Below are 24,960 nucleotides of genomic sequence, written 5' to 3'. Positions count from 1 at the left end.
TACCATTATAGAAAATAAAGCATCATCACCACGTTACAACACACATCATTAAAAAGAATAAACCAATGAAGCGTGTGAATTTGAAGAGTGGCCACATTACCAGGATAATAGCTGCCTTAACGATAGTTGGCCTATGGTGGTTCTTTTCATCAAGCGACTTGTCATACAACAAACCGTCAATTGATCTGCTACCAGTGGCACAGGATGAACCCAAGAAAGCTACTAGTAATGAAAAAGGTACTATAATGCCCTCGATGCCCGATAAGGAAGCCAAGGAGAAACTTGGCAGAGCTTCATGGACCTATTTTCATACACTGCTCGCGAGATTCCCAGATGAGCCCACCGCTGAACAAAGCGAAAAGCTAAAGCAGTTTATCGAACTCTACGCTGAGTTATACCCCTGCGGAGAATGTTCATATCATTTCGTCAAAACCTTAAAACGGTACCCACCACAAGTCTCTAGTAGAACCGCTGCAGCACTATGGGGTTGTTCAATCCACAACATTGTGAACGATTACCTGGGCAAAGAACATTACGACTGCAGTACAATCCTCGAAGACTACGATTGCGGTTGTGGTGATGACGAAGGGAAGATAAAAGATGATTTGAAGTTGGATAAAGTCTCGTTATTCAAAGAGGGTAAACAAGGTGGGTAGTCTATATAGCCAGCGTCTCACATGATGGTACAACACGCATTGGAAGTGGATTGACCGGTTTCCTGAAGAGAACGACGTTTTTTATTTGTTGCATCAGCGAAATGGTTTGAACCGGGCGGGGGATATCCCCATATCTCGGGCAGAGTATAGTCTCTATGAGTGGAAACATAGTTCGAAATAGCGAGACAGGCATTCGAAGCAGTGATTCTCTCACGGCCAAGCTCATCGCGTAACTTATCATTAAGTTCGTTGATTCTGCGCAATTTAAGACCTTTGATTTTGTAGGACAGCAGCTCTTGTGACATGGCGCAGCAACAGCTTGCCCTCACCTTGCAAAGATCTCTCCCGCCTTCAGATCTGCATTCCAGTTACCTTTATAAAACACCAGTTGGGGTTTAAGGTATCTTCACTACGCTATACCTCGCTTCGTTAAATGGGATACGATTAACTAGTATTATTTAACACTACTACTAACCTCGCTTCTTGACCTTAAGTATCACTCAAAAAGAACAAAAATAACAATGGAACATCCCGCTTTCACTTTAGGTTTACTGACCGCTGCAGGCGGTTTCATGGGCTATGCCCGTAAGGGCTCAGTCCCCTCTCTTGTCGCTGGTTTGGTGTTCGGTAGTGTCTACGGATACGCAGGATACTTGCTACACCATAACCGCGACAATGGTTTAGAGATTGCTTTGGGAGCCTCCTTAGTTATGTTAACCACTGGTGTAGCCAGAGGGATCCCTTCCAGATTCCGTAAACCAGTTCCCCTCACTTTAACAGTCTTGGGATCCCTAGGTTCCTTCTATTACTACAACAAGTACAAGGAATTTTACCCATAGGTAGGTATGTAAGTAAATGAAATACATTTGTTTTGTGTAAGTAAATATTCAATTCAAAGCGCAGTTAATATGTCGTATATTTAATATTATACAGTGAGGGTACTCCTAAAATGCCGATTGTGTTGTTATGCTGTGATATGATTGTTTATTTTCTCATTCACAACAGGCTAATGGAGCCCTTTCTCCCCACAGGCAATTGAGTCTCAGTTTCGACGCTGGCAGCGGAATTCTTTCTTGAAGCAGCTGGAGAAACTGGAGAAAAGTTTGGAATAACAAATGGTTGTTGAATGTCCGAAGTCAAAGTTAGGAAAGCCATTTTTGTATTTGTAGTTATAGTTGTTGTTGTAGTTGTGGTTGTAGTTGTTTGATGATTATCTGGGAGTAAGAGATTTGTTACAAGATGAAATAAGAGTGTGTTTATATAGTTTACAAGAACACCCGTATTATGAGTTGGTCATTACTCATCCACCATGACTGGTCATGAACGAAGGTCATGAAGTTGTTCTTGTTTCATTGCGCCAACCTGTGCGTGACGTCTGCGCTTCATGACCCACCCTGATTGTCGAACCTTAATTATCGCGGTGAATGACTGATTCTGATTGTCGGATCTTCCGGATCTGCGCAGATCGAACAGCGCGCGGAGCAGTCATGCAGCCGGGGTCACGGGAGATGGAAATGCGGTGTTGTCCGAGACGCACCGGTAACAAACCGGACAAAGCCCCAGTTCAGGTCGATTGACTTGGGAAGGGCAACTTCTTGCTTAGTACTAAACAGCGGTTAGCGTGTGATAAGTAGCCTTTGACGAGGTTCTTGGCTATCAAGTTTGCCAATTGACACTCTAGTTCATCCAGTAGCAAATCGTCCGCTTTCGCCGGCTTGCGTTTCTTGTATCCCTGTGCACTTTTGGAATATGCTGTAGCCACTGCTTGTAATTGTAGTACGCTAGGCATACCTGTAAATTTCCAGCAGTTCTTGACTAAGCGTAAGAATACCAATTCGCGTAACAGTGACATTGCTACGTAGAGACCATTTTGTAGGAAAAAGATTTCGTTTTTAGCGAAATTGGTGTCGTACGTCTTTAGGTCTCCGTTCAGTAGACAGCTTACTATGGGCTCATGTACTTTTAGGGCAACAAAATTGTCAGTTAGTTTTTCTTGCCACACATTTACATTCGGATATTGTCTTGTGGTGAGTAGTGCAAAGGGGATTAGAAGGATAAGTATCTTGTCGATTTGTTTATCACAGATGTTTGTTGCACACTCTAAGAGCGCTTCGCTTAGGAAGCTATGTCCTTTCGTGAAATCACTTTCGTAACATCCGTAGTATTCGCCCATATAGTAGTTGAACATAACTAAGTGCTTGGAGTGTAAGGCTGCTAAACTCTGTGCCAATGGCGGTATCTCGTCTCCGCGGCTTTGCAAAACTTTGACCAAATTCTTCATCATGTCTCGATTTCCTAGTAAATGGTACAGTTTGAATTCTAAGTTTGCCAGTAGGTAACATCCCGTCTTTCTGTCTTCGTGCAATTCTGGATTACGATCATTCAGGCACAGATTAAAACTACGATGAATGGCACGACCACACCGTTCCAAGTAGGCATTTTTATCCATCTTGTCATCTTTTACTCGAATCTTGCGTGCTATTTGTAAATACTGGTGAGCAACATAGTATAGCGGATAAACGATCCAGTCAGTCTCAACTTCAGCAATCCGGTTGAAGAGCCTCAATTGTTCGTCTGCCAGGTCAAATATTTTTTGCTTGTCATCGTTAACCCAACTAGCAAACTTCAAATCCATAGTGACATTATATAACTGGTCCAACTTCCCGTCGTTCTTCATCGTCAATCGATATGTATGTGCCTCCTCATAGTTATCATTTTTCAAAAATTGCAATAGGCCATCATCATACCGTTTGTGGATGAAATATGCGTCCAAATTGATAGTAACCATTGCTTGTGCTGATGATTCTTCTGGTATATTTATGTTTCGATGAGCTTTAATTTTTAATTTCGAGGCCGCCGCCCTTTGAAAATATCAAATCAACTTATAACCCTCGATTAACAACAAAAGTCAATTGATGTCGCGAATCGTCAGCAATCCTGTGGAATTGCACAAGCTTTCGATTGTTGACAAGCAGACAGGATCTCGAGATGTTTCTCCAACAAGGTTAGCCCCAGCTGAGCAGGGCAACGCACCGCAATCGCCGCGAAGGCTTGGACTCCAGATCTCACTGCCCATCGAATCGAGCCCTGTTAAGGACACAGAATCACTCGAATTGTCGCCTGTGTCATCTCATACCACTTCCAGAAGGCAGAGTGCTGCTTCGGAACACGATATACTATTCAAGCTTGCAGCGAAGGAAAGAGAGATTGTAGAGCTAGAACAAAAATTACATACGGCTCGTAAAGAATTGCACCTCTTGGAGTCGCAATACCGCTCAACAGTGCCAACGAACAGCCCTTCGAAGAATGAAGTTATCCAAAATTGGTCCAAAAGAGTTCAGAGAACCCTCGATGATGTGAACAATTCACCAAACGTTATCAAGAGTAAAAAAAGTATAAGCAGTTTCTTCAATGCTGAGCCACAACAACCACAGTCCAGAGGGAAAGGTGGATTTTTCCAAAATTTAGTTGACAAGTTCAATGAGTTTAGTGTGGCAGAAGATGAGGAAGAAGAGTTTGATAGAACTCAAAATAAGCAAAAGGACGATTTTTACCTAAAGGAGAAGCTAGATTATGATGATGATGAAGAAGTCGTTAACGAAGCGACTGGTTCGACATTGTTAAACGTCAAGGACTCAAAATTAAAAGATATATATAGGAGGTAAAATTATTTAGATGTGTATCCGATAACCGCTTGAGTTGTCTTCAAGGCCTCATATTTAACTCTAGAGTCTGGGTGGTTCAAAAGTTCCATGATAACGATCTTACCCTTCATTTTTCCCAAAATATCGATACTCTCGGGTAGCAACTCAACAACGTGAGTGATATCGCTGAGGGCAACTTCTAGGATAATCTTGTGTTGTCTATCGTTTAAACCGGAGTCCTTGGTCTCGATCAATAGGTTAACCAAAGTCTTGAAAAGCTTCCAGTTGTCTGACTTGAACTTATCGATATTATCAGACCAGAATCCATTATCCACATGGGAAGGAGACCAACATAGCAATTTAGAGTCCAACTCTGCCAAATACTCATCAAAAGACGTTAGTTCTTTATACTCCTGTTCCAAAACATCTTTCAAAGTTGCCATATCCTGACGTAACTCTTCGTCTGAGTATTTTCTATCACTTAGAGATTGCAAAACAGGCAATGCGTTGCCTAACAGTAACAAATTCTTGATAACAGCTCTGTTGTTCTTAACGTTGGATGAAGTACATTGAAGGATAATCGATATGCAGAGTCTTGAAATTTTCTCCTTTATGGTGACCTTGACGAGCTTCAACAGGTTGAGGAAATCTTGCAAATAGTTCTGAGTTAAATCACTGGCGATCTTGGGGTCAAAAGTTAGCAGCCATATCAACAAAAGCGAGTAATACTGCAATTGAATGACCAAATTGTTTGAATTCGTGGCGACAACCCTGGTGACAGAGTTTGGTTCCAACGCCTGAGCAATGACTTTGAATAACGTTGGTAGGAAAGATTTGTGCGATTGCCAAATAACTGAACGGTATGACTCAACGGCTGCTAGTTCCTGGAGCAACCTCACACACACGTAACTAGTATCCATTAGGTCCAAATTGTTGAGGATATTGAGGAATGGCTCACTGGAGACCAAACTTGCCACCAAATCCTTGTTGATCAATTGTGGTTGAATCAGCAAGTTTACAAGGTTAAACGACGAGATCATCACCGTCTGACGATCACCCACGAGACTCACTTCGAATAACTGGTCCACTTTCTCAGGATGGTTGATAAAGAATTGGATGGTATCATGGGCAAACTGCTCAGAGGAGAGCAACTCAGCCAGCAAGTTTTGCACCGATTTCTTCGAGTCTGCATTGTTCGAAGTCGAAAGCAAATGAATCAATGGCATCATCGTAGTATCATTAATTTTGAAACCAGGTTCCGTAGAGCTAGAAGGCTCATTTGCGTGTCTGATAAGCGTACTTTCGAGAGTCTTTGCATTGGAAGCATCCATTTCGCTGATCTCTGCCGACCTAGCAAGAGCATCCCAGGCAACAGGACGCGAACGAATCGCACTGCGTATGTCGTTAAAATGTGTACTATCCAACAGTATCATCGTCTTGATGAGCTTACCAAGTTGCAATCAAAAGGTATAAAGAACAGAAGAGGTCCCCTTATGAGTATAGCGAGCAGCTTGGAATTTTGCAGCCAGTTTTTTCGGGTAACTTTTGATTATTATACGTTTAAATACTACTTTTTATCTATCTCCAAAGTGCTTTAAGAAAACTCTCTTTCGTATTCCTTTGTCATGTCAGCGTTATCTATGGACCCACACACGGTTTCACACATGATACCGGTGACCAAGTAAGGGTCGATGTTCGAAGCTGGTCTACGATCTTCGAAGTAACCGTAACCTTCCTTGGCGACAGATCTTGGAATTCTAACAGATGCACCTCTGTTGGCAACACCAGAGGAGAAACCAGTCATCGAAGCAGTTTCGTGTCTACCCGTTAGTCTCAAATCGTTATCGGCACCGTACAACTTGATGTGTTCTAGATGTCTCTTGGACAAACGTTCGATAGCAGTCTCAATGTACTTCATACCGCCCGGTAGTCTCATGTCCTTTGTAGAAACGTTGGTGTGGCAACCAGCACCGTTCCAATCGCCCTTCAAAGGTTTTGGATGTAGCGAGATCTTGACGGCAAACTCTTCAGCAACTCTGATCAACAGATAACGAGCCATCCACAGCTGGTCACCCATCTCGATCCCTTCACAAGGACCAACTTGGAATTCCCACTGCGAAGGCATGACTTCAGCGTTGATACCACTGATCTCGAGACCAGCGTATAGACAAGCACGGTAATGAGCTTCAATCACGTCACGTGCATGCACCTTACCAGTACCGACACCACAGTAGTAAGGACCCTGAGGAGCAGGGTACCCACCCTTTGGCCATGCGTAAACTTGATCGTACTCGTCGAACAGAGTGTATTCCTGTTCTAGACCGAACCAGATCTCTTCTCCCTTGTGTGCAGCAAAAAGCTTAGCAGCCTCGTGTCTGTGGTTAAATTTGTTTGGAGTACCATCGTTGTTATAACATTCGCTAAGCACAATGATGTTATCACCTCTTCTGAAAGGATCTGGGTAGAAAGCAACAGGTTTCAAGTACACATCGGAATCGTGGCCTGGAGCCTGGTTGGTTGAAGATCCATCGAAGTTCCATTCAGGCAACTGATCCAAAGCAGTAATAGCTTTTTTCAAAGTACGCCCTTTGGAACGCATGTTACCAGTACCATCTATCCAGACGTACTCAGCGATTATCTTTCCTCTCTGATCCAAATCGAGGTACTTCTGCAAAATATAAGTTTTCTCGGTACCACTCATCGCTGTGAATCTGTATTGTTGGTTATTAGTTGTGATTAGGCAATAGTTGCTTGGCCAATTGTTACAAGAAAGGAAGATCTCAAACACACAGCCACAACCATCCACATATGTAAGCGTTTTATATACTCTTGACACCAGACATGACTCTTTACGGGCCAATTTGCAGAAACCATCACTTGTCATCTAAAAATCAATTACGATATGGCTTTTCGAGCCTGTTGCAGCCTCATTGTTTCTTTTGGGTGTTTACCTCGAGATAAGAGAAGCAAAAATAGGGAAACTGGTCAGCAAAGTGGCTCGGTTGCGCGCATTTCGCACTCGAAGAGCGCCCGGTCGCTTATCGCAAGTAAACAAAGCTGTCGTTTCTTTGTCTGCCATTCACCCGGCCAGCTCGCGCCGGGTGTGCCATTGGCCCAGCTGCCAGCCGGGCAACGCGGCCATCGCGCCCATGGCGATCCAGCCCTGCACCGCGCGGTCGAGGTGGATCTGGTTCGCGTACGTGGCCAGCTTGTTCTGTGGGAAGCGGACGGCCAGTTCGGAGACGATCCTGGGTTCGAACCCTGCCACGAGCGACGTGGACCCGGTGATCACCACGTTGGTGAGCAGTTGCGCGTAGACCTGTTCCGTGGTGGCAGAAGAGGCTGTTGTGGTGGTCGTGGAGGGTTGCTCGGGCTGTAGCTGTGGTTGGTGTCGGTTGTAAACTAGCGAAGCACCTTGGCCACCGCCGGGAGTACCTTGGGCGCTTACGCTGGCGGCTGCTTTCTTGATGGAGCGAGAGAGTAGTTCTCCCAGGCCATCGCGGCTGGCGTAGTCGGGCGAGGCTAGTTGTGGTTGGAACAGGTACTCGCATACGCGGTAGCAGTCGCGTAGTTCCAAGGTGACCGTCTTGTTATTTTTCTTGAGTAGAAAGTTACGTTTTTGGGTTAGTGGGTTGGTCATGTAGTTGTGGTATGCTCCGCCGAGTTGTTGCTGCTGCTGCTGTTGCAGCAGCAGCTGGTCTCGGTGGTACCTTTCCAGCTCTGAGAGATTCTTGTCGCATACTTGTAGCATTGTACTCTTGAATTCGCGAATCCATGTTGCGGAGTTGTACCAAGCTTCGTGGCTAGAGGAGCCCAAGGGCTCCTCTAGCAACTTCGCTACTTGGTAGTCGAGGAAATCCCCTCCGAATCTTGATTTCATTACACCGCTGCGTACTACTGTTCCGTCCACTATCGGGGTCACTGTAGTTCCTCGCGCTCCGACGTCTATGACAAGCGCTGAACTTTTTCCCATCGCCAAGGCTACCGCCAAGGGCTCGACCACTATTTGTAAAGCTGGCACTTGCAATTTGTTTAAGGCAAGGTCGAAGTAGTTTTCTACCACTTGTGGATCGATCTCGGAATGGGTGGCTGGTACGCTGATCACTAAAGGAAGTTCTTGGGGGTCGACTTTTAATTCGTACTCGTAGAGATATCTCCATTGAGCTTCTAGAGCTTCCCAGTTGTATGGCATACCGTTCTTGTCCATTATGGTGTACACTTCGCATTCTTCTTTGGACTCGCATTCGTCTAACATGGCAAATGTGCCAAACACCCGCTCATTGCCCTTTTGTACGTAACTTGAGGAAATGATAGATTGAGGTAATTCCATATTGCTAAATCCAGCTACGGTGGAACTGGATCCATTGTGGATTACTACACATTTTTTCATAGTCATCTTTACTCTCTTTCCCTGTGTTTTTGTTGTTTGTATGGACGAGATTCCAATATATATATTTTTTTTCAATTAGCTTCGCTGTAGCTACCAATACTTATAGAAGACCACGATGGATGCGTATGAAGAGCTCAAGAAAGGGTTGAAAGAATCTTTGCAACAACAGCGAGAACTCGAAGATGAGTTCGATCGTTTGCAACAGGAAATTTACGATAAGGAGACCGAATACCTCTCCAACAAGAATAATAACGTAACGGTTGCCGGTAGCAGGACTACATATGGTGGTAATATCATCAAGGGATTCGATGGGTTCCACAAGACTCATCATGGTGATGCGCAAAATCATTTCCATAACGATGATAGGTTGTTCTCTTTAAGTAGTGCTATCTTTGTTAAACAACAGCATCAGGATGCTTTACAGGATCATATAGAGTAGTTTTTTTAAGCGAGCTTTTTACAAGTTTTACGAGAAAATACAACTGACAATTGGACCAATGCTTAGAACGACAAGATCGATCTCGTTGTTGAGACCAACGGTAACAAGTGTGGTTCCAACTCAAGCTGAACTCACTAGCTCTAATGTGGACTCCCTTTTCTCGGACGAGGTTACTGATACTACTCGGGTTCGGGTCCTTGGACAACCTCCAACGTTAGCATCTTTGGTCGTACCACCCTCAATCGCGCTCTATGTGCGGAAGGGATGTCTCACATCACTGCATGGTTCGCCATCGATCAATATGTCCTATGAATGGATAGGTTTCTGGTCCAATTTGTTACGTTACGGTACGTTGAAACCAGCAATTTATCATAAACTGATTTCTACCACCAAGTTCGATGCGCTAGTGGCTCCAAATTTCCTGTCAAACCGTTTGGGACCTCGCTTGGGTCTATCCTCATCGCCTTTCAGAACTCTGTGCCTGCTCAATCTTGACGGTACTTCCGATTGGAACGTGTGGGGTAAGAATTCCATTGTCGCTTTTGAGGGAAACACAAGTCTCGAGCTGAGACCTCCACGTCTAAACTTGTTCAGGAATCCATTATTCTCCTCGAAGTATCTAGTGCTCAAGGGTCGTGGTAATGTCCTGCTCAGTGGATCTGGATCTGTCTATACTATCCAGTTGAAAGATGCAAGTGATGAGATTATACTAAGATCCGAACATCTGCTGGCATTGAATGGGTCTACGCAATTGGACATCAACGAAAGCATCACCGAGCAGAGTCTCATTCCGCAGGAAGAAGTGAAAAAAGTAGTAGAACCTTTTAGAGAATTCGATATTAAGATGTTCTTTCAAATTTCTCGTGACTTAATTGCCACTCTATGGAACCGTTCCAAGTCCATTTACTCCTACTTGAAAAATGGTCCAACTAAATTCCTCAAGATCAAGGGCCCAAGAACACTTTTGGTACAAAGCTCTTTCAATGTCTACCTCCCAGCATCCAATGTTAACCCAGGCGTAACCACTGCGGCAAAGCTGACCACTCAACCCTCTAAGGACTACTTGAACTACGTTTCTGTCTCCAACAATGGCCAGGTCGACTTCCAAAGCACAGCGGATTTTCAGCAATCAGTCGACAGGATCAAATCTTTGGTTAAGAAATAACCGATATTAACTGATACTATTCATCTTTAAAACTTGTATAAAGCTCATCGCCTACGTACTGAACGATATGAAATTTTTTTATTGTAGATGCTTCGAACAGTCAGCTTTGAACAAAAGATACGATGAGCCATTGAGATCTTTCGAGGACGGTTCTTTAATGTTTATTCGAGCGATACGAAGGCCCGTTAATATCAAAAGGTATTTCTCAAAAATGTCACAAATTCCCGATGCTCCTGCAGCAGCTACCGCTGGCTCGAACAAGGCCAAGAAATCTAAGTTACAAGTGTCCTTGAAGACCCCAAAAGGTACCAAGGATTGGGCTGATACTGATATGGTCATCAGAGAAGCCGTCTTCTCTACTCTGTCCAGTTTGTTTAAGCGTCATGGTGGTGTTACTATTGATACTCCGGTGTTTGAACTACGTGAAATTTTGGCAGGCAAGTATGGTGAAGACTCCAAGTTGATTTACGATTTGAAAGATCAAGGTGGTGAGCTATGTTCTCTGCGTTACGATTTGACAGTTCCTTTCGCAAGATTCTGTGCGATGAACAATATCCAAAATATCAAGAGATATCATATCGCAAAAGTTTACCGAAGAGATCAACCCGCAATGACTAAGGGTCGTATGAGAGAATTCTACCAGTGTGATTTCGATATCGCAGGTACTTACGAACCGATGGTGCCAGATGCCGAGTGTTTGTCCGTGGCCGTTGAAGGTCTGACCAGCTTGGGGATTAAGGATTTTAAAATTAAATTGAACCACAGAAAGATCCTAGATGGTATCTTCAAAGTTGCCGGGGTCAAGGATGAAGACGTTCGTAAGATCTCTTCAGCGGTTGACAAGTTAGATAAATCTCCTTGGGAAGCGGTAAAACATGAAATTACTGTGGAAAAGGGTCAAAGCGAAGAGACCGCTAACAAGATCGGTGAATACGTCAAATTCAATGGTTCCTTGAAAGATATTCATGCTAAATTATCTGAAGACTCGGACATTACTTCAAACGAATTGGCTAAACAAGGTCTTGATGACATCGCTCTCCTAATCAACTATGTCGAAGCGTTGGGAATCGACTCTTACATCTCTTTCGACTTGTCATTGGCAAGAGGTTTGGACTACTATACCGGTCTAATCTATGAAGTTGTCACTGAAGCTTCTGCTCCACCCGAAAATGCTGGTGAACTGAAGAAGAAGGCCAAGACAGATGAAGATGCATCTTCTTATGTTGGTGTTGGCTCCATCGCTGCTGGTGGCCGTTACGATAAATTGGTCAGTATGTTCGTCGAGGCTTCTGGTAAGAAAGCTACTCAAATTCCATGTGTCGGAATCTCTTTCGGTGTCGAAAGAATTTTCTCATTGATTAAGCAAAGAACCGAATCTGCATCTTTAAAACCAACCGCTACACAAGTATTTGTTATGGCATTCGGTGGTGGTAAGGACTGGACCGGATACTTGCCAGAAAGAATGAAGATCGCAAAGCAATTGTGGGGAGCCGGAATTGAATCGGAGTATGTGTATAAAGCAAAGGCCAACCCAAGAAAACAATTCGATGCAGCTGATAAATCAGGTGCTTCTTTAGCAGTCATTTTAGGTAAGGAAGAATACTTGGATGGTAAGCTGCGTGTCAAGAGACTGGGACCAGAGTTCGCAGACGACGATGGAGAAGTCGTCGAGGCCGAGAATATCGTAAAGGTTGTCAAGGACAAATTATCTCAAATTAACGAAGACGGTGTTGACCAAGTTACACGTCTCATCAGAGGCTTATAGATCAACATAATGCAAGGTAAACGATAAAGCACGATAAATAATAACAAATTTAGACTCTAACATCATCATAATTCGTCATACATGTACAAAACTTGAGTGTATAAAACGTGGGACTGTGTTACCAATGACCTGCTGGGTAGGTGGCTCCTTCATTGTCGCGATGAGTGACATCCCAATCACCAGATAGCCCCTGCTTCGTTCTTTTGGCATTCGAGCCATCGTCTTCCACAGGTTGTCTCTTGCGAACGCCAGTGATCGATGAGTTTTCGTGAACATCCAAAACTGCAGTGCTCAAAATCTTCTTACCCCAGTCAGAAGCAGCATTACTACCAGTTTCATCTCTGCATTGCTTCAAGAATGGTATCAAAGAGGTACCACCAGTGCCCTTTTGCTCCTTCTTACCGTGAGTCTTGGACAATCCACTTCTCAAGACACCCGATGATTTACCAGGAGTCTTTTTGTGTGCTTGTAAAACAACGTAACGGGTAACGATCTGAATGTGTTTATCACGGAAGGATTTCAACATGGCCAGACATGCATCATATGCCAGTGTTAATTTCTTGTTGTTGGATTTTAAAACAAAATCTCTGATATTACTCACCAGCGACAGATGCTTCAAAAACTCCCTGTGTTCGCGGGGCATATACTGACGCATATCATTGATAAAGGAATTTTGATTGCTGTTGGCAGAAATAGTTTTGCGATCCTCAGAGCCTTTCTTGCCCATTGGGAAATGCTCAACACTTAAGAGAATATCTAAGGCTTGAATCAGTGAACTTTGAGCATTTGAGCCACCAGCGAATATTTTGTATTCACCTTCTGATCCATATCTGACACCTTTTGGTAAACCAACCTCTGCCATGTTTTTCCAGCCTGCAAGGTATGGCCTAATCCTGAAATAAAAAATATGAGGATCACACATTGCCTCCATCTTCATCAAAACACTTCCTAAATTATCGATCGCTTCGGCGATGCTTTTCAACTCTGATACCACTGCATCGATATCATTGTTTCTGGCGGCCTTGATCGCTTGCAAGCCTGATGTGACGCAGGAACTACCAATCTTTTCTGTCATGACACTAACGATGTAAAACCAAGTTTCGTCCATGCCACCGGTGAAAGTATTAATCGTCGTCAAATTTGAAAGGTCCATGATGTTGTCAACAAGCTCAGGATCTTCCACTATGGGTTTATAATTCCACAGCACCAAAGATGCATACGTTGCCAAAGGAGGTAATCCTAACTTTTCGGATATGATAAGCAGTGGCTTGGCAATGCAATCCGGGAGAGTATCACAGGGCTCGTCGAAACCCCATATATACGCATTTGTAATAAAGCATAGCACCGAGTAAGCCCTTCTCAGTTGTCCCTCATCTTCCAATAATTCTTGCTTGACTTTAAGAACAGGTAAACGATCAACAACACTTCTGATTTTTTTTGATAGTAGTAATGAAGGTAAATTATTAGCCACAGCTTCCCACTGTCTATAATATTCGTCCAATAATTTCGTCACCGGCATCTCTTTGGGTAAAAACCCATTTTGACATAACCCGTATTCCTCTAACGTTGGCAGATCAATATTATTGCTCATATTTATTGAAATCAAATCTAACTGACTTTATGGCTATCAAAGAGTTATTACTTTAGTCTAAAAAGTGTTTAATATCTCAAATAATTTTAATTAATTATTTGATTTATATTATTCATGACATCTCGAGTGAAAAAGGAACTGTCACGAGAGATTGATAATCAGTCACGTGAATTAAATTTATGAACATTATTGGTAGTACTATTTGCAGGTTTTAACGTATAATCAGTGTTTTCGAGATGACTCAGGCTATCTCACAAAGCTTGAGACTCATGTTCTGTGATTATGCTGGAAGTTCCAGAAATCTTCCAAATAATCCGCATTTTGATCGCAGTTTTGTCTCAACACTCGATTACTGTTGGTTCGCAGAATGGATTCAATCCTCTTCTGGTTTTCAACCCAGTTGTTTAGTCTTTTCCATTGCTTGTAATGATCTTCCTGTTCCTGTGCTCGGTCTCTAGCGGCATATGGATCCAATCGAAGATCGACCTCGGCTCTAACGAACGTAGCAGGGTCTTGGCCATACCTCTGATCGAGTTCAGTCTTCATCTGCCCAAGTTGGCCATTGCAGAAGCCTATGACCCGATCCCTTGAGTGCCAGTTAGGGTACAACTCTTCGGTCAGAAACTTGTCGCATTTCTTCTCATTATAACGCCCTTCTTTCTCGTAGTTGTGGTATGCACTGAGTCTTTGTCTCATACTATCATCGCTTCCATATCTCAGCAACCTGAGAAATGAGTCAACTAAGGTCGGATTTACGCATCGCTCACGGGTCACCGTAAGGTGCTTGACGAACGGAACTTCTTTCGGAAACTTCAAATTTGAGTCGAGTAAAGCTTCAGGAGCTGTAATTTCAATTATGTCGTCACTCATTTTGCTGTTTGTCTTAACATGTTGTTGGTATTTGCCATCTTTCATTAAGCAAGATGAGATGCCTTTAACGCTCTTCGCGGCCTAATCCGCAAGGTGGCTTTAAGCGTATTAAAAGTGAAAAATTACAGAAAGTTACATCACGAAGGTTGTTCAAAGACCAAATGCTCCTTTGGCCATGTCTTTTGTAGTTTGTTCCACCACATCGTTGACACCTTCACTCATAGCAGTTGCATAATCGTTCAAACTGTCTTCAATAGCATCGAAACGACTCTCGACTGCACGAGATACGCTCTTGAACATGCCGTATCGACTTGACCTCGTACCGCTTCTGACGGGCCTCTTGCAACCAGCGTGATCACCAGGGTCGTCGGATTTTTCATCGGGCTTTAGAGATATTGTCCCTTTAGCGATTATACTTTCTTCATACTTGGATTGAGGTCTATGTTCGCCGCCGAGCAAAGTGTCAAGTTGTTCTGTGGTACAATGAATGGTTCCTCTAGCCCATTGTAGAGAGTTAACTTGAGGTCTATAAGCAATCTTGAGGCGCGGGTTGTAAAGTGAATCGCTGGCAGATTCTGATCTCTCATCATATTGTTTGTTCAGACCTGTGGCTTGTTCATTTACAACAGAGATTAAGGAAGCCTGGAACTGACCCGTCCTTACAACAATGTCACCATTTCTTAGGACAGACGAGTCCTTTAAAAATCGAGACTGGGTTGCCACTGGGATTCTCATAACCGATATTTCCTTCAAGTCCGGAACAGATAGAACAACTATTTCTCCACTTGTCAATAAGTTCACCAGGACACTTGCAACTTTAACTTCACCGGAGTTCGCCACATGTGGGATGAAAGACAGTGCACTTGCAGCGAGAGGAAATTTGAAAGACTTACGGCTCTCCGAAGACCTGCCTATCTTGACTGTGCGGATATCAGTGGCACCAGAGACTATGACAAAACCAGGGATGGCAACACCATTTCTCAGATCTTCCATCTGCGGAACTGCAGCCTGACAACTTCGACTGACAACTTTAGATAAGGAGTCGATATTTATAATTGGTCCCTCATTGTTAGTGCGTTGTCCTTCCATAAATTGCACACCAAACCTTCCACCTGCCTCTGGCAATACTTTAAATGTTAATAATTCGCCCATGTTTGTACCGCACAGTAATAAAATGCTGGAATAGCCATCGGTCCCGTACTCCATAATCATGAATTCCATAGTTGTGACGTAGCTTCCATAATTCTTGCACAAATCATTGATGTTTCCTGCGTATATGACTGCCGGACCTCTTCTGTCTATTACCATTAAAGTACCCTCCTGGTATCCTACACCTACGAAACCCACGTTGCTGTTTCTTAGTGCTGTGACCTCACCTTTTTGCGCATGCACAGCAGTGATTGGCATGAAACCCTGTCTAATGTTATCTGGTGACCTATCCCTTACATCAACCAGAACCTCTTTGGAATCATTTAGAGAAAATCTCCTGAAGTCCATTTGAATTTCCCTATCACTTGTCTTCTGATCTGGGTTGTAAAATTGGTTTACCTCAAACTTGAATAATACAACGTCGCCTGCCTTTATAGACACCGCAATCTCCAGCGTATCAGCCGCGAACGAAATGTTGTCGACTTCCAGCCCAGAAGATCGGTTGAGTATGTGCGACAGGTTCATTTCAAATACAGCGCTGCTGTCCAACTCTCCATGAGATGCATCCCAAATTCTTACTGAACCGTTAGCATGACCGGTGGCCAACGCGGAACGCACATCGTTGGCACGAACAGATTTCTTGATGGGAAACCCACCTTTTAGGACATTATCACCGTTCTGTGAAGCAGACATAACGCCCAACCACAGCTTCTTTGATACTGTGGTAGCGACTGCTCGCGTAGCGATTGGTCTCGCCCATGCAATGCTTTGAGGAAACATGGAGGCCTTATATGTGAACGCGCCAGAAGGATATATTTGAGTTTCCACTTCGCCATCAGCTAAAATGATCAAAACAACACCGGGGTCATGACAGCCCGCAAAGTATGGTGATTTACGAGGAAGCGGGTTGAAACTGACTATTGGTGACTTGTTGTTGAGAGGAAATATCTTTTGTTCACGCGTGTTCGCATAATACTTGCTCATATTCTCATAAGAAGTTATCGAATACATAGGCGTGCCGCCAAAATTGATCATAGCCATTGAACCACCTCCTTGTCGACTGTCAGTAGACATCAATAGTGAAGTATACTCCGGATTGCTTTGACAAACCCAAGCAACCTTTGTGATTCGGGGTGCATCCAAAGTGGGCGATTTCTGGAAATTTGGCTGAGGAACATGAACATCTGTCTCAAACAAAGTCCTTGCTTGAATTAATTGACCGCTGTTAGCATCCCAAAAAACTAATGAGTTGTCATCATGCACAGTCAAGATATGGAGAGAGTTTGGGTGGTATAGGGACTGCCTCACTGTAGGTCTTCTTGCCTTATTCGTATCAATCGAGAATTCACCACCTAGCGCTCCGGGTTGAAGTTCGTAAATGAAATGTTGTTTAATGTCGCCTTCAACCAATGAGTATGCTACAGTAACCAGTTCATATGAGATCAACACGGTACCAATATCTCTTGGGTTCCATTGTATAGAAACTACTGGAGAAACACGACTTTTTGGGAAGAATCGAGTTCTCTGGAGATTCTCGACCTTAAAATTGGTCATTTGGTTTCGATCAATATCATAAATAAGAGTGATACCGCTTTGAAGCCCGATCAAAAGCCAGTCTAACGATGGGTCGGTTTCTATGCATGCAATCTTACCAGGACTGAAGACAGAAGTTAGCATTTTCTTGGAGTATAAAGAGAAGACCATGATGACATCCTTGGAATCGATAGCCACAAGGTAAATCCCCTTGACAAACCTCATATGCTTAATTAGTACTTTGCTGTCTAGCGTAAAAACCACTTCAACCTGTTGCTGCCCATAGACATGTATTTCCCCTGCATCAGTAGCGACTGCTAAAAGACTTTGCGTTATATCAAAAGATGTGGTGACAATTTTGCCATTCAATCCATATTTGTTTATCTCTCGTGTGGCAAACAATTTAGAGTAAGGTCCTCCGTTGGCTATTTCCTTGATTGAGAACTTCTTGGAACTTTTGGCGGAAGGAATATCACTTGAGCCTGGCGACGAGTCAGTAGACTTGGAGCGGTCCGACTTAAAGACGTTTAATCGCCTTCCTTTGAACATTCAGTTGGTTGTGAATTATCTAGGTCGGATGGTATCTACCTATGTTGTTATTCTTGGCTACAAATGATCTGCTTCAACAGTTTGTAAACGACATCGCTTAATGTGCGCCTGGCACTGCGCGTGTAATCGGAATATACTCTTCATTAATCTTCTATAAAAATCAAAAATACCTAATTTGAGAAAGAAAACTACATTGACTATGGAGCCCTGGTTGGCACGAGTAATGCTGTTATAAACTCTGTAGCGCAGTATTATAATTCTAGATCGTCGGGCATAAATGAGAAGCCTCTAAATTCTTCTTGCTGTCTTGTATCCAGTACTGAGGGCATCGGAGTCAGTGTCGGAGCTGCAGATGTGAATTCCTGCTCAAAGTAAGATGTATCTTCCGGAGATTTTATTTCAGGCAAGTAGGGTGGTTGAACGCGAAGTTCTAGAATATCATCAAAATTTATATTGCGGAAGAAGGGCTCCTCCATCACATCCAAAGCGTCCCGAGGACCAGCTCCTAGACGCTTCTCGGGATCCTTGGTTAGTAGGCCTTGGAAAATTTGCACGATGTCACCGGCCATATCGATGGGGTACAAAGGTTCATCAGTCAAGATCGCATTGAAAACTTCATCCTCATCATCACCTGAAAATGGTGACTGGCATAATAACATTTGATATAAAAGAACACCAAACGCCCACCAGTCCACAGCTTTGGTGTATGCCTGTTCTTTCAGAATCTCAGGAGCCATAAATTCTGGAGTACCACAGAAAGTCGAAGTTTTGTTGCCAAACCACATTTCGTCCTTACACAAACCATAATCGGCAATCTTGATATGACCTTCGGGCGTTAGCAAAATGTTTTCTAGCTTCAAATCACGGTAGATAACACCGTTCGCATGGAAATATTTGAGTGCCAGAAGTACTTCAGCAGCGTAAAATTTCGCTCTTCTCACGGATAATCTCTGATTTTGAACGTGCCACATCAAATCACCACCACCGATGAATTCCATCGCAAAATAGATCCGATTTTCTGTCTGGAAAGAGCAGTATAAGTTGGTCAAAAACGGGTGTTTGGCTTTCGTTGCTAAGAGGAAAACTTTCTTTTCAGCTCTGGCGCTCTCTATATCATGATTTTGGATTATGTGATCCTTCTTTAGCACTTTAATCGCACACAAGCGGTCTGTATTCTTGGATTTAGATAATAGGACTTTACCAAAGTTACCTTTACCCAAAACTTTTAGCAAAACAAAATCATCCAACGAAACTTTACGACGTTTTGGAGCCTTTCTCCTATGTCTAATTGTGGCATGAGCCTTCTTTGGAGATGACTGAACACTGCCTTTTGACGTGTGAGTTTCCGTCTGTATCAAAGAGCTGCTTTCTGCAGAAAGCTCGGTGGAAACTTGATGCTGTTCTCTTTGGAATGCTTCATCATTCATCTCGCGGAATGGATTGGAATGCTCTACCTCTGTGGATATCGAGGTTTTCTCGGCTCTGCTGAAGGCATCTTCATCCACAATCTGATGTTCGGGTTCAACGCGAACGGGTTCGACTTCTGTTTTAGTTATCTCAGTACGGGGAATAACTGCATTCATGTCGACATCAACATCTTGTTGCAACTTTTGAGCTTCCTCATGCATCAATTGCTCCTTCTGCTTCCAATGATCCCTGGTATTATCGATTTTTGTCTTATTAGAATCAAATGGATTGAAAACTTCTGGTATATCAGAGGCAAATGGATCTAGAGTTCTAGTTTCAGAATCATCATAAGCCTTCTGTGCATTTTCAGTGAAGTTTAAATAGGATTCGTTCTGATCAATGAATGAGTTCAATTTTTTATCAAGGTCTAACTGTCTCTCTGGATGAGGTTGAGGCTTCCTTAAATGGGGAGCGTATACCGGCGTACCACCACCATTAGAGAGTTCTACAGGTTCTAACGGTAGTTGTTTTTCGATATGCTTGACTGGAGAAGTATCTCTAGATACTTTAGTGGAAGCCGAACCTTCAGTTTGAAGAGAGCTAGGCAATCTCTTCCTCTTTTCTTGTGATCTCTTCGTGTCTTGTATCGTCCTCAAAATTTTGTTGGCCATCTCCATAGACATCCCACAAAAATCAGGAACGAGATGAGCACATTGTGTGTGACACATAATGCCACATTCAGTACACTTGCGTACCTTTTGCCGACCCCATGGCAAGATATAACCACAGTGACAACACCATTTAGTACCCCGATTAGAAATGGGTTCGAACCTGTGAGGTATGCGGTGGTTTAATTTGGCTTCATCAGGATCACTATCGGTGGTTGTTTTGGCAATGCACTTGGTCACCACGTTCGTATAACACTTTTTATGACAAAGAAATTTACAGTCCTGACATTGAAATCCAGTGTATCTCAGGAATTCACTACAGTAAGCGCAGCACATGATATTGTAGAATGACTTTTGAACAAAGTGATGACCATGCTGCTCATAAATATCCTCTTGTCTGCTGATGATGGCACCATGACGATGCAACCCACCCATCAAATTTTTTCTTTGAGGCTGAGATGATTTGTTGAAACCTAATGTTAGGAGAATTTGGCCAGCCGGCTCCATTGTAAACCAGGTGTTAGTTGTAACCTTACTGGAGAGCTCGGCTGAATTTGGATCTGAAACTGCACCGACATCCGATCCAGGATGTTGCAGTGTTCTGCGATCGTCCACTGGAATGTTAGAATCCACTGAAGTATCACCTTGCGTATTATAGGTGCTCAAAACTCGGGCATTAACCCAACCGCTTTGACCACTTGTTTGACCAGCCTTCTTCTTTCTAATTTCTTCGGCGATATCTGATAACAGCAGCCACATAACGGCAACTGGGGTGAGCGTATCGTTGATCTTGTCATAAACTGTAATTTCTACTTCATTGCCCTTACCAACTTGAATTTGGAAATCCTCATGCCATCTGTCGTTACGAGATGCTCTGGTCCTAGCTTTTACCGTGTCGTCAATCTTGATACTAACATAAGTGTCTGGCTTTCTGGAGAACATGGGCGATTCAATGTGGTCAACATCTCTTATTGCAGTAACGCCTATGGTGAGTTCTCCCGTCAATTGTTTTCTCCTGAATTTTGGCTGATGATTGAGGGAATCAGCGTCATGTGGTTTAGCTGGATCAAGATCCACATTAATAGCCTGGTACTTTTTAAGCGCTTTGGTCAGCATCTGGATTCTATTCTTGGACTCCATGGCTCCTCCCTCTGCCGCTGAACTACTCCGTTGATCACCATCGATCTGGTACAATTTAGTCAATTTAGCATTTGCTTCCTGGTATTGCCTTTCAACTTGTAGCTTGAATTCCAACTGTTGGAGCATATATTGAATTCTTTGTGATAACGAAGGACAATCGTACTTTATCAGATCTAAACGCGAGAAGATATGTTCATCGGGAGATATTGTCGACAAGTGACGATATCCTTTCGGCCCATTTCCTCGCGAATCTGCAGTCTCCTGCGTATGTGTTTGCCTGTCATTCGAAAGGTACAATTTCCTCAAAGTCTCTTCCAGATACTCAATATTCTGACGAGCCTCACGAATGTTCGTATTACATTTCTGGATGACCATAGCATTATCAGTCCGCTTTTTCAGATTCGATGCACCTTGTATGATGTTATGCTCACGCTCGATCTTTTTTTGAATATCCTGTTCGACCTGCGAATACATTATTGATGTTTGTTTTGTATGCCAAGGTCGATTACTCCCAGGTGGTAGCAGGTTGACCTGGTCCAATGCTGCCTCTATAAAACCCTGGAGTAAAAATTTGATCTACCAAAGCCACTGACAATTAGAAAGTGTTGCACCGCAAATATTAACACGAAACTAACGGGGACCAAATCACGCTTAACTTCTGAATTTATGATACAGATGGTAGTGCAGGAATGGTTGATTGAAAACTGGAAAGATCAAAGGTAACTCTATATGGCCCCAATTTGATGTCTTTTTTCAGCTCCAGGGGCATTCATTTGATCTTTCGACAGCGCCGCGTGAGTCATCTCTTCGTACGTTTGTTATGGGCCCATGCCTATAACACACTCATCCTGATTAAAAGACCAGGATGAGGGCTTTTAGCAGGCGTTGTTCGTCGTTGAATTCGTATTTATGACTATTTGTTACATTTGCACACACACCCAGGCGCTGGGCAAACGTCGTGCCTTTCGAACCATTCTTCTGCGTGTCCTGCATGCATGCCATGGTTGCAGGAAAGACAGAAACTGAACCATTCGTTTAACCTCTCTTTCTTCCTTTGATATGTCTTAGCAACGTCGGCTTTCTCTTGCTCAATGGCCCCGTTCTGACTCTTATTGGTACCGTCTTTGGGGCTCGGTCCTTCGTCGATCGCGTCTCTATCGTATTTCGATTCTACACCACTGATCACAAACGGTAATCCTGTAGTGCCCAGCGGTAAGAGACATATGACGCAACGTGGAAATGGGGTTCCACAATGCGGACAGGCATTCTTACGTCTTTGTTGCGTGAGTGGAGAGGGTGTGTTCGCCATTCCATATTTCTTGGTCTTTGAGAAGATAGCGCCGCCTCTGTGAAGTCCTTCACTGATACCTGATCCTGGAGGCATGTCGCTCACCATTCCTGTCGGAGTGGTATTCTGTGTTCCTCCACAGCTTGTGGTTGGAGTGCTAATATTCTTCTTACAATTGATGCATTGCATGTACATTTGGCGAGGCTTGATATCCGCCCTGATAGATCCGCTCCCAGTTCGTGATAGCTTGGCTCTCAAGCAATCGAATTTAGCTCGTACTGTGAATAGTTCCCAGGAGTTTAGCATTATTCTATACGTTTGGACCCATTCGTCCACTCGTTTATCTCTGAAATACCTTGGACATCCGAATATAGAGATTAGCGCTGCGCTTTGAACATCACTCGTCTTGTCCACGTAGGACTGTAAAAGGTCAATACCGCTCGGCGTTATACCGGTGAGGATTAATCCCTCCAATTCACCATTCTCGATGACAGTTGCAGATGTCCTCTCGAGGAATTTCGTCAGGTCTCTATCATTTAGAAATCTGAGAGCCACCCCGAGCCTTTCGCGCAATGAGATCGCCGGTTCGTAGAGGACATCCCACCAATCATTGTCTGCGATAAAAGCGAATATTACTCTCAAATACGGGTCCTCCAATTCTGAGGACATCTTTCTGCATTGTTGCCTCCAAGAATTATTGCCTGGTAGAACTTTATATGCCATATAACCTGCGATCGCCGTAGCGATTAGTCTTAGCCTCTCTTTCTTAGCAGAAGCTAAAATTTCGACTGCCTTAGCTATATCGCCAAAGAATACCGCCCAGGCAGCAGCCTTTTCATAGCCACCTGTCTTTATTATGATTTGATATTTTTCCTCGAAGTCAGATGGGGAAAGATCCCAACCAGATAAGATCGAACACAGCTTTCTTTGCACCGTTTTCGGAGAGTCTAGGATCAGGTTATTCGGTACCATGTCGCCGCTCGCACTCTTCCTTTTTCGACGTAATCTGATGATTTTTTCCATCTCTTTATCCAATTGTTCATCATTCAACTTTATGCCCTCACGAAATCTATTTTGATTTGAAATACCCTTCAACCCATTCCATATTCCGATCACACCTTCATATCCAAGGTCTACATCGCCAGAAACCATGGTACCGTCGTCAACCGATGCTTTAGCGATTGCTATCCACCTCCATGTGTTCCTGATGTACGCATTATTCTGTAGGGTTTTGGAACCGTCAATCATAGCAACAGTAGCTACAGGGTCCAGTCCGTAACCAAGCATTGCTCTCGCTTTCATGATCACGCTAATATCTTTTTGTAGGAGTTCCTCGGGTCTCCAACTGCTTTCCTGATAAAATGATCCTTCGTCTTCATCTACCATCAAATTTTCAGAGCTAGATTCCTCTACGCTTCCATCGTCCGTCTCTTTAGAGTAATCATCACTTATGTCTAAATCCTCAAAGCAGAGATCTCTCAGAGCTTTCTCCTCAAAATTTGACTTCTCTTCAGTCTTGGTTACTTTAATTTCATTAATATCCGACATTTCGCAATTAGATAACAGGAGTGAATTGCCATTGTTGAAGGACGTTGTGGTGAAGCTTTGAGTAACAGGCATTTTATACACCGTGCCCGACTGTCTCATACAAATTAGGCTCACTTTATGCTTACTTTGTGGAATGTAGTCGAAAGTAACGACTCTATCAAATGTTGTATTGATGTCGTGAACCGTGGATACAAAAAGATCTTCGACATCATTCTCGTCTTCCTTATTAGTCCCGCATGATCCTAGCCACCACCTCTTGATTGTATCACCTCTGTGCAGCGTAGAGAACTCTCTGTTACGATCCGAAGACCAGCGAAAGCACGAGTTCATATATTTCCTCGAAGCAGCCCCAACTCCCAGAAGTTTGTCGAATGTCAGTAAAGGCTCGGCGACGTTCAACTCACTGGAGTTGGACGATCTTATAAGTTTTCTTCTGTCCCAGATTGCCAGAGTTCCATCATCTCCGTATGAGCTAAATTCCCAGCTGTTGAATGGGTTTAGCTTCACGTCATATGAAAGCCGAGTAGGATGCTGGCACACGGGATTTGCCGAACGTAGATCAATCTCTTTGATGAATTTAGTGCTTGCAACTATAAGACCTGTATCGTCAAGAAATTTGGATGAAACAATGCTCTCATTGACACAATACGAGAATGTCGGATTCACAATGGTACTGTCCCTATTTTGATAATTGATATCCCAGACCTGCAACGATGAGTCGTTTTTGTTTCTGTCCAGTCCCATAGAAACAAGCCCATTGCCATTGATTGCCAAAGTATTGATGCACCGCTGCTGCTTGGCTCGGACCTTCATGTCAAATGATTCGAGCTCGGAATTGTCACGCATGATAATATTGAAAAGCCTAATAAAGCCACTCTTCTCGCCAACGGCTACGAGCCCATTCTCTTGATCTGAGTAGTCCAAGCATGTAATTGACCCAAAATCCCTGGCAGTTCGAAGCTTCATAATCGATTCCTCTTCGTCATTTTCCGGATCTACTTTGAAATGGGTCACCTCATCCCTGGTTGGATTAACTGAGAGGTAATCGATCAGTCCATCATAGGACCATGTATTTACCTTCTTGATCAGTCCCATTATGCAGAGCACCGAATGCTTTGATCATTCTAGTGGTCTGCGAACAGGCGCTTTCAATATTTA

At 43.4% G+C, this 24,960-nt stretch overlaps 17 protein-coding genes across 17 annotated transcripts; 6 read left to right on the top strand and 11 right to left on the bottom strand.

The window, feature by feature from the left end:
• Window positions 1-65: 65 nt before the first annotated feature.
• ERV2 (flavin-linked sulfhydryl oxidase) lies at window positions 66-656 on the top strand (the record flags this gene model as incomplete). Its single annotated transcript, XM_003680372.1, has 1 exon — window positions 66-656. The coding sequence occupies one exon, from the start codon at window positions 66-68 to the stop codon at window positions 654-656; it is 591 nt and encodes a 196-aa protein (XP_003680420.1).
• Window positions 657-673: 17 nt separating this feature from the next.
• Window positions 674-961, bottom strand: STE18 (Ste18p; the record flags this gene model as incomplete). The annotated part of the gene is made up of 1 exon (XM_003680371.1): window positions 674-961. The coding sequence occupies one exon, from the start codon at window positions 959-961 to the stop codon at window positions 674-676; it is 288 nt and encodes a 95-aa protein (XP_003680419.1).
• Window positions 962-1,177: 216 nt separating this feature from the next.
• Window positions 1,178-1,495, top strand: TMH11 (Tmh11p; the record flags this gene model as incomplete). Its single annotated transcript, XM_003680370.1, has 1 exon — window positions 1,178-1,495. One exon carries the CDS (start codon window positions 1,178-1,180, stop codon window positions 1,493-1,495), a length of 318 nt encoding a protein of 105 aa, XP_003680418.1.
• Window positions 1,496-1,652: 157 nt separating this feature from the next.
• On the bottom strand, window positions 1,653-1,811 carry SPO24 (Spo24p; the record flags this gene model as incomplete). Its single annotated transcript, XM_003680369.1, has 1 exon — window positions 1,653-1,811. The coding sequence occupies one exon, from the start codon at window positions 1,809-1,811 to the stop codon at window positions 1,653-1,655; it is 159 nt and encodes a 52-aa protein (XP_003680417.1).
• A 409-nt stretch (window positions 1,812-2,220) lies between these two features.
• On the bottom strand, window positions 2,221-3,444 carry TDEL0C03160 (uncharacterized protein; the record flags this gene model as incomplete). Its single annotated transcript, XM_003680368.1, has 1 exon — window positions 2,221-3,444. The coding sequence occupies one exon, from the start codon at window positions 3,442-3,444 to the stop codon at window positions 2,221-2,223; it is 1,224 nt and encodes a 407-aa protein (XP_003680416.1).
• Window positions 3,445-3,571: 127 nt separating this feature from the next.
• On the top strand, window positions 3,572-4,321 carry ACF4 (Acf4p; the record flags this gene model as incomplete). Its single annotated transcript, XM_003680367.1, has 1 exon — window positions 3,572-4,321. One exon carries the CDS (start codon window positions 3,572-3,574, stop codon window positions 4,319-4,321), a length of 750 nt encoding a protein of 249 aa, XP_003680415.1.
• Window positions 4,322-4,323: 2 nt separating this feature from the next.
• VMA13 (H(+)-transporting V1 sector ATPase subunit H) lies at window positions 4,324-5,733 on the bottom strand (the record flags this gene model as incomplete). The annotated part of the gene is made up of 1 exon (XM_003680366.1): window positions 4,324-5,733. One exon carries the CDS (start codon window positions 5,731-5,733, stop codon window positions 4,324-4,326), a length of 1,410 nt encoding a protein of 469 aa, XP_003680414.1.
• A 161-nt stretch (window positions 5,734-5,894) lies between these two features.
• Window positions 5,895-7,001, bottom strand: GLN1 (glutamate--ammonia ligase; the record flags this gene model as incomplete). The annotated part of the gene is made up of 1 exon (XM_003680365.1): window positions 5,895-7,001. The coding sequence occupies one exon, from the start codon at window positions 6,999-7,001 to the stop codon at window positions 5,895-5,897; it is 1,107 nt and encodes a 368-aa protein (XP_003680413.1).
• Window positions 7,002-7,379: 378 nt separating this feature from the next.
• Window positions 7,380-8,696, bottom strand: ARP7 (Arp7p; the record flags this gene model as incomplete). The annotated part of the gene is made up of 1 exon (XM_003680364.1): window positions 7,380-8,696. The coding sequence occupies one exon, from the start codon at window positions 8,694-8,696 to the stop codon at window positions 7,380-7,382; it is 1,317 nt and encodes a 438-aa protein (XP_003680412.1).
• A 109-nt stretch (window positions 8,697-8,805) lies between these two features.
• EAF6 (Eaf6p) lies at window positions 8,806-9,129 on the top strand (the record flags this gene model as incomplete). The annotated part of the gene is made up of 1 exon (XM_003680363.1): window positions 8,806-9,129. One exon carries the CDS (start codon window positions 8,806-8,808, stop codon window positions 9,127-9,129), a length of 324 nt encoding a protein of 107 aa, XP_003680411.1.
• A 58-nt stretch (window positions 9,130-9,187) lies between these two features.
• Window positions 9,188-10,294, top strand: AIM24 (Aim24p; the record flags this gene model as incomplete). Its single annotated transcript, XM_003680362.1, has 1 exon — window positions 9,188-10,294. The coding sequence occupies one exon, from the start codon at window positions 9,188-9,190 to the stop codon at window positions 10,292-10,294; it is 1,107 nt and encodes a 368-aa protein (XP_003680410.1).
• Window positions 10,295-10,361: 67 nt separating this feature from the next.
• On the top strand, window positions 10,362-12,059 carry HTS1 (histidine--tRNA ligase; the record flags this gene model as incomplete). The annotated part of the gene is made up of 1 exon (XM_003680361.1): window positions 10,362-12,059. The coding sequence occupies one exon, from the start codon at window positions 10,362-10,364 to the stop codon at window positions 12,057-12,059; it is 1,698 nt and encodes a 565-aa protein (XP_003680409.1).
• A 118-nt stretch (window positions 12,060-12,177) lies between these two features.
• Window positions 12,178-13,650, bottom strand: BNA2 (dioxygenase BNA2; the record flags this gene model as incomplete). The annotated part of the gene is made up of 1 exon (XM_003680360.1): window positions 12,178-13,650. The coding sequence occupies one exon, from the start codon at window positions 13,648-13,650 to the stop codon at window positions 12,178-12,180; it is 1,473 nt and encodes a 490-aa protein (XP_003680408.1).
• Window positions 13,651-13,917: 267 nt separating this feature from the next.
• Window positions 13,918-14,520, bottom strand: MIX23 (Mix23p; the record flags this gene model as incomplete). The annotated part of the gene is made up of 1 exon (XM_003680359.1): window positions 13,918-14,520. The coding sequence occupies one exon, from the start codon at window positions 14,518-14,520 to the stop codon at window positions 13,918-13,920; it is 603 nt and encodes a 200-aa protein (XP_003680407.1).
• A 150-nt stretch (window positions 14,521-14,670) lies between these two features.
• On the bottom strand, window positions 14,671-17,751 carry TDEL0C03060 (uncharacterized protein; the record flags this gene model as incomplete). The annotated part of the gene is made up of 1 exon (XM_003680358.1): window positions 14,671-17,751. The coding sequence occupies one exon, from the start codon at window positions 17,749-17,751 to the stop codon at window positions 14,671-14,673; it is 3,081 nt and encodes a 1,026-aa protein (XP_003680406.1).
• Window positions 17,752-18,002: 251 nt separating this feature from the next.
• On the bottom strand, window positions 18,003-21,440 carry PKC1 (protein kinase C; the record flags this gene model as incomplete). The annotated part of the gene is made up of 1 exon (XM_003680357.1): window positions 18,003-21,440. The coding sequence occupies one exon, from the start codon at window positions 21,438-21,440 to the stop codon at window positions 18,003-18,005; it is 3,438 nt and encodes a 1,145-aa protein (XP_003680405.1).
• Window positions 21,441-21,879: 439 nt separating this feature from the next.
• On the bottom strand, window positions 21,880-24,897 carry SEA4 (Sea4p; the record flags this gene model as incomplete). Its single annotated transcript, XM_003680356.1, has 1 exon — window positions 21,880-24,897. One exon carries the CDS (start codon window positions 24,895-24,897, stop codon window positions 21,880-21,882), a length of 3,018 nt encoding a protein of 1,005 aa, XP_003680404.1.
• Window positions 24,898-24,960: the final 63 nt, after the last annotated feature.

The sequence above is a fragment of the Torulaspora delbrueckii genome, chromosome 3 (genome assembly GCF_000243375.1).
Source record: "Torulaspora delbrueckii CBS 1146 chromosome 3, complete genome".
NCBI classification, from domain to species: domain Eukaryota; kingdom Fungi; phylum Ascomycota; class Saccharomycetes; order Saccharomycetales; family Saccharomycetaceae; genus Torulaspora; species Torulaspora delbrueckii.
Note: the sequence above shows the minus strand (reverse complement) of the source record. Positions and strands in the feature narration are given on the sequence as shown.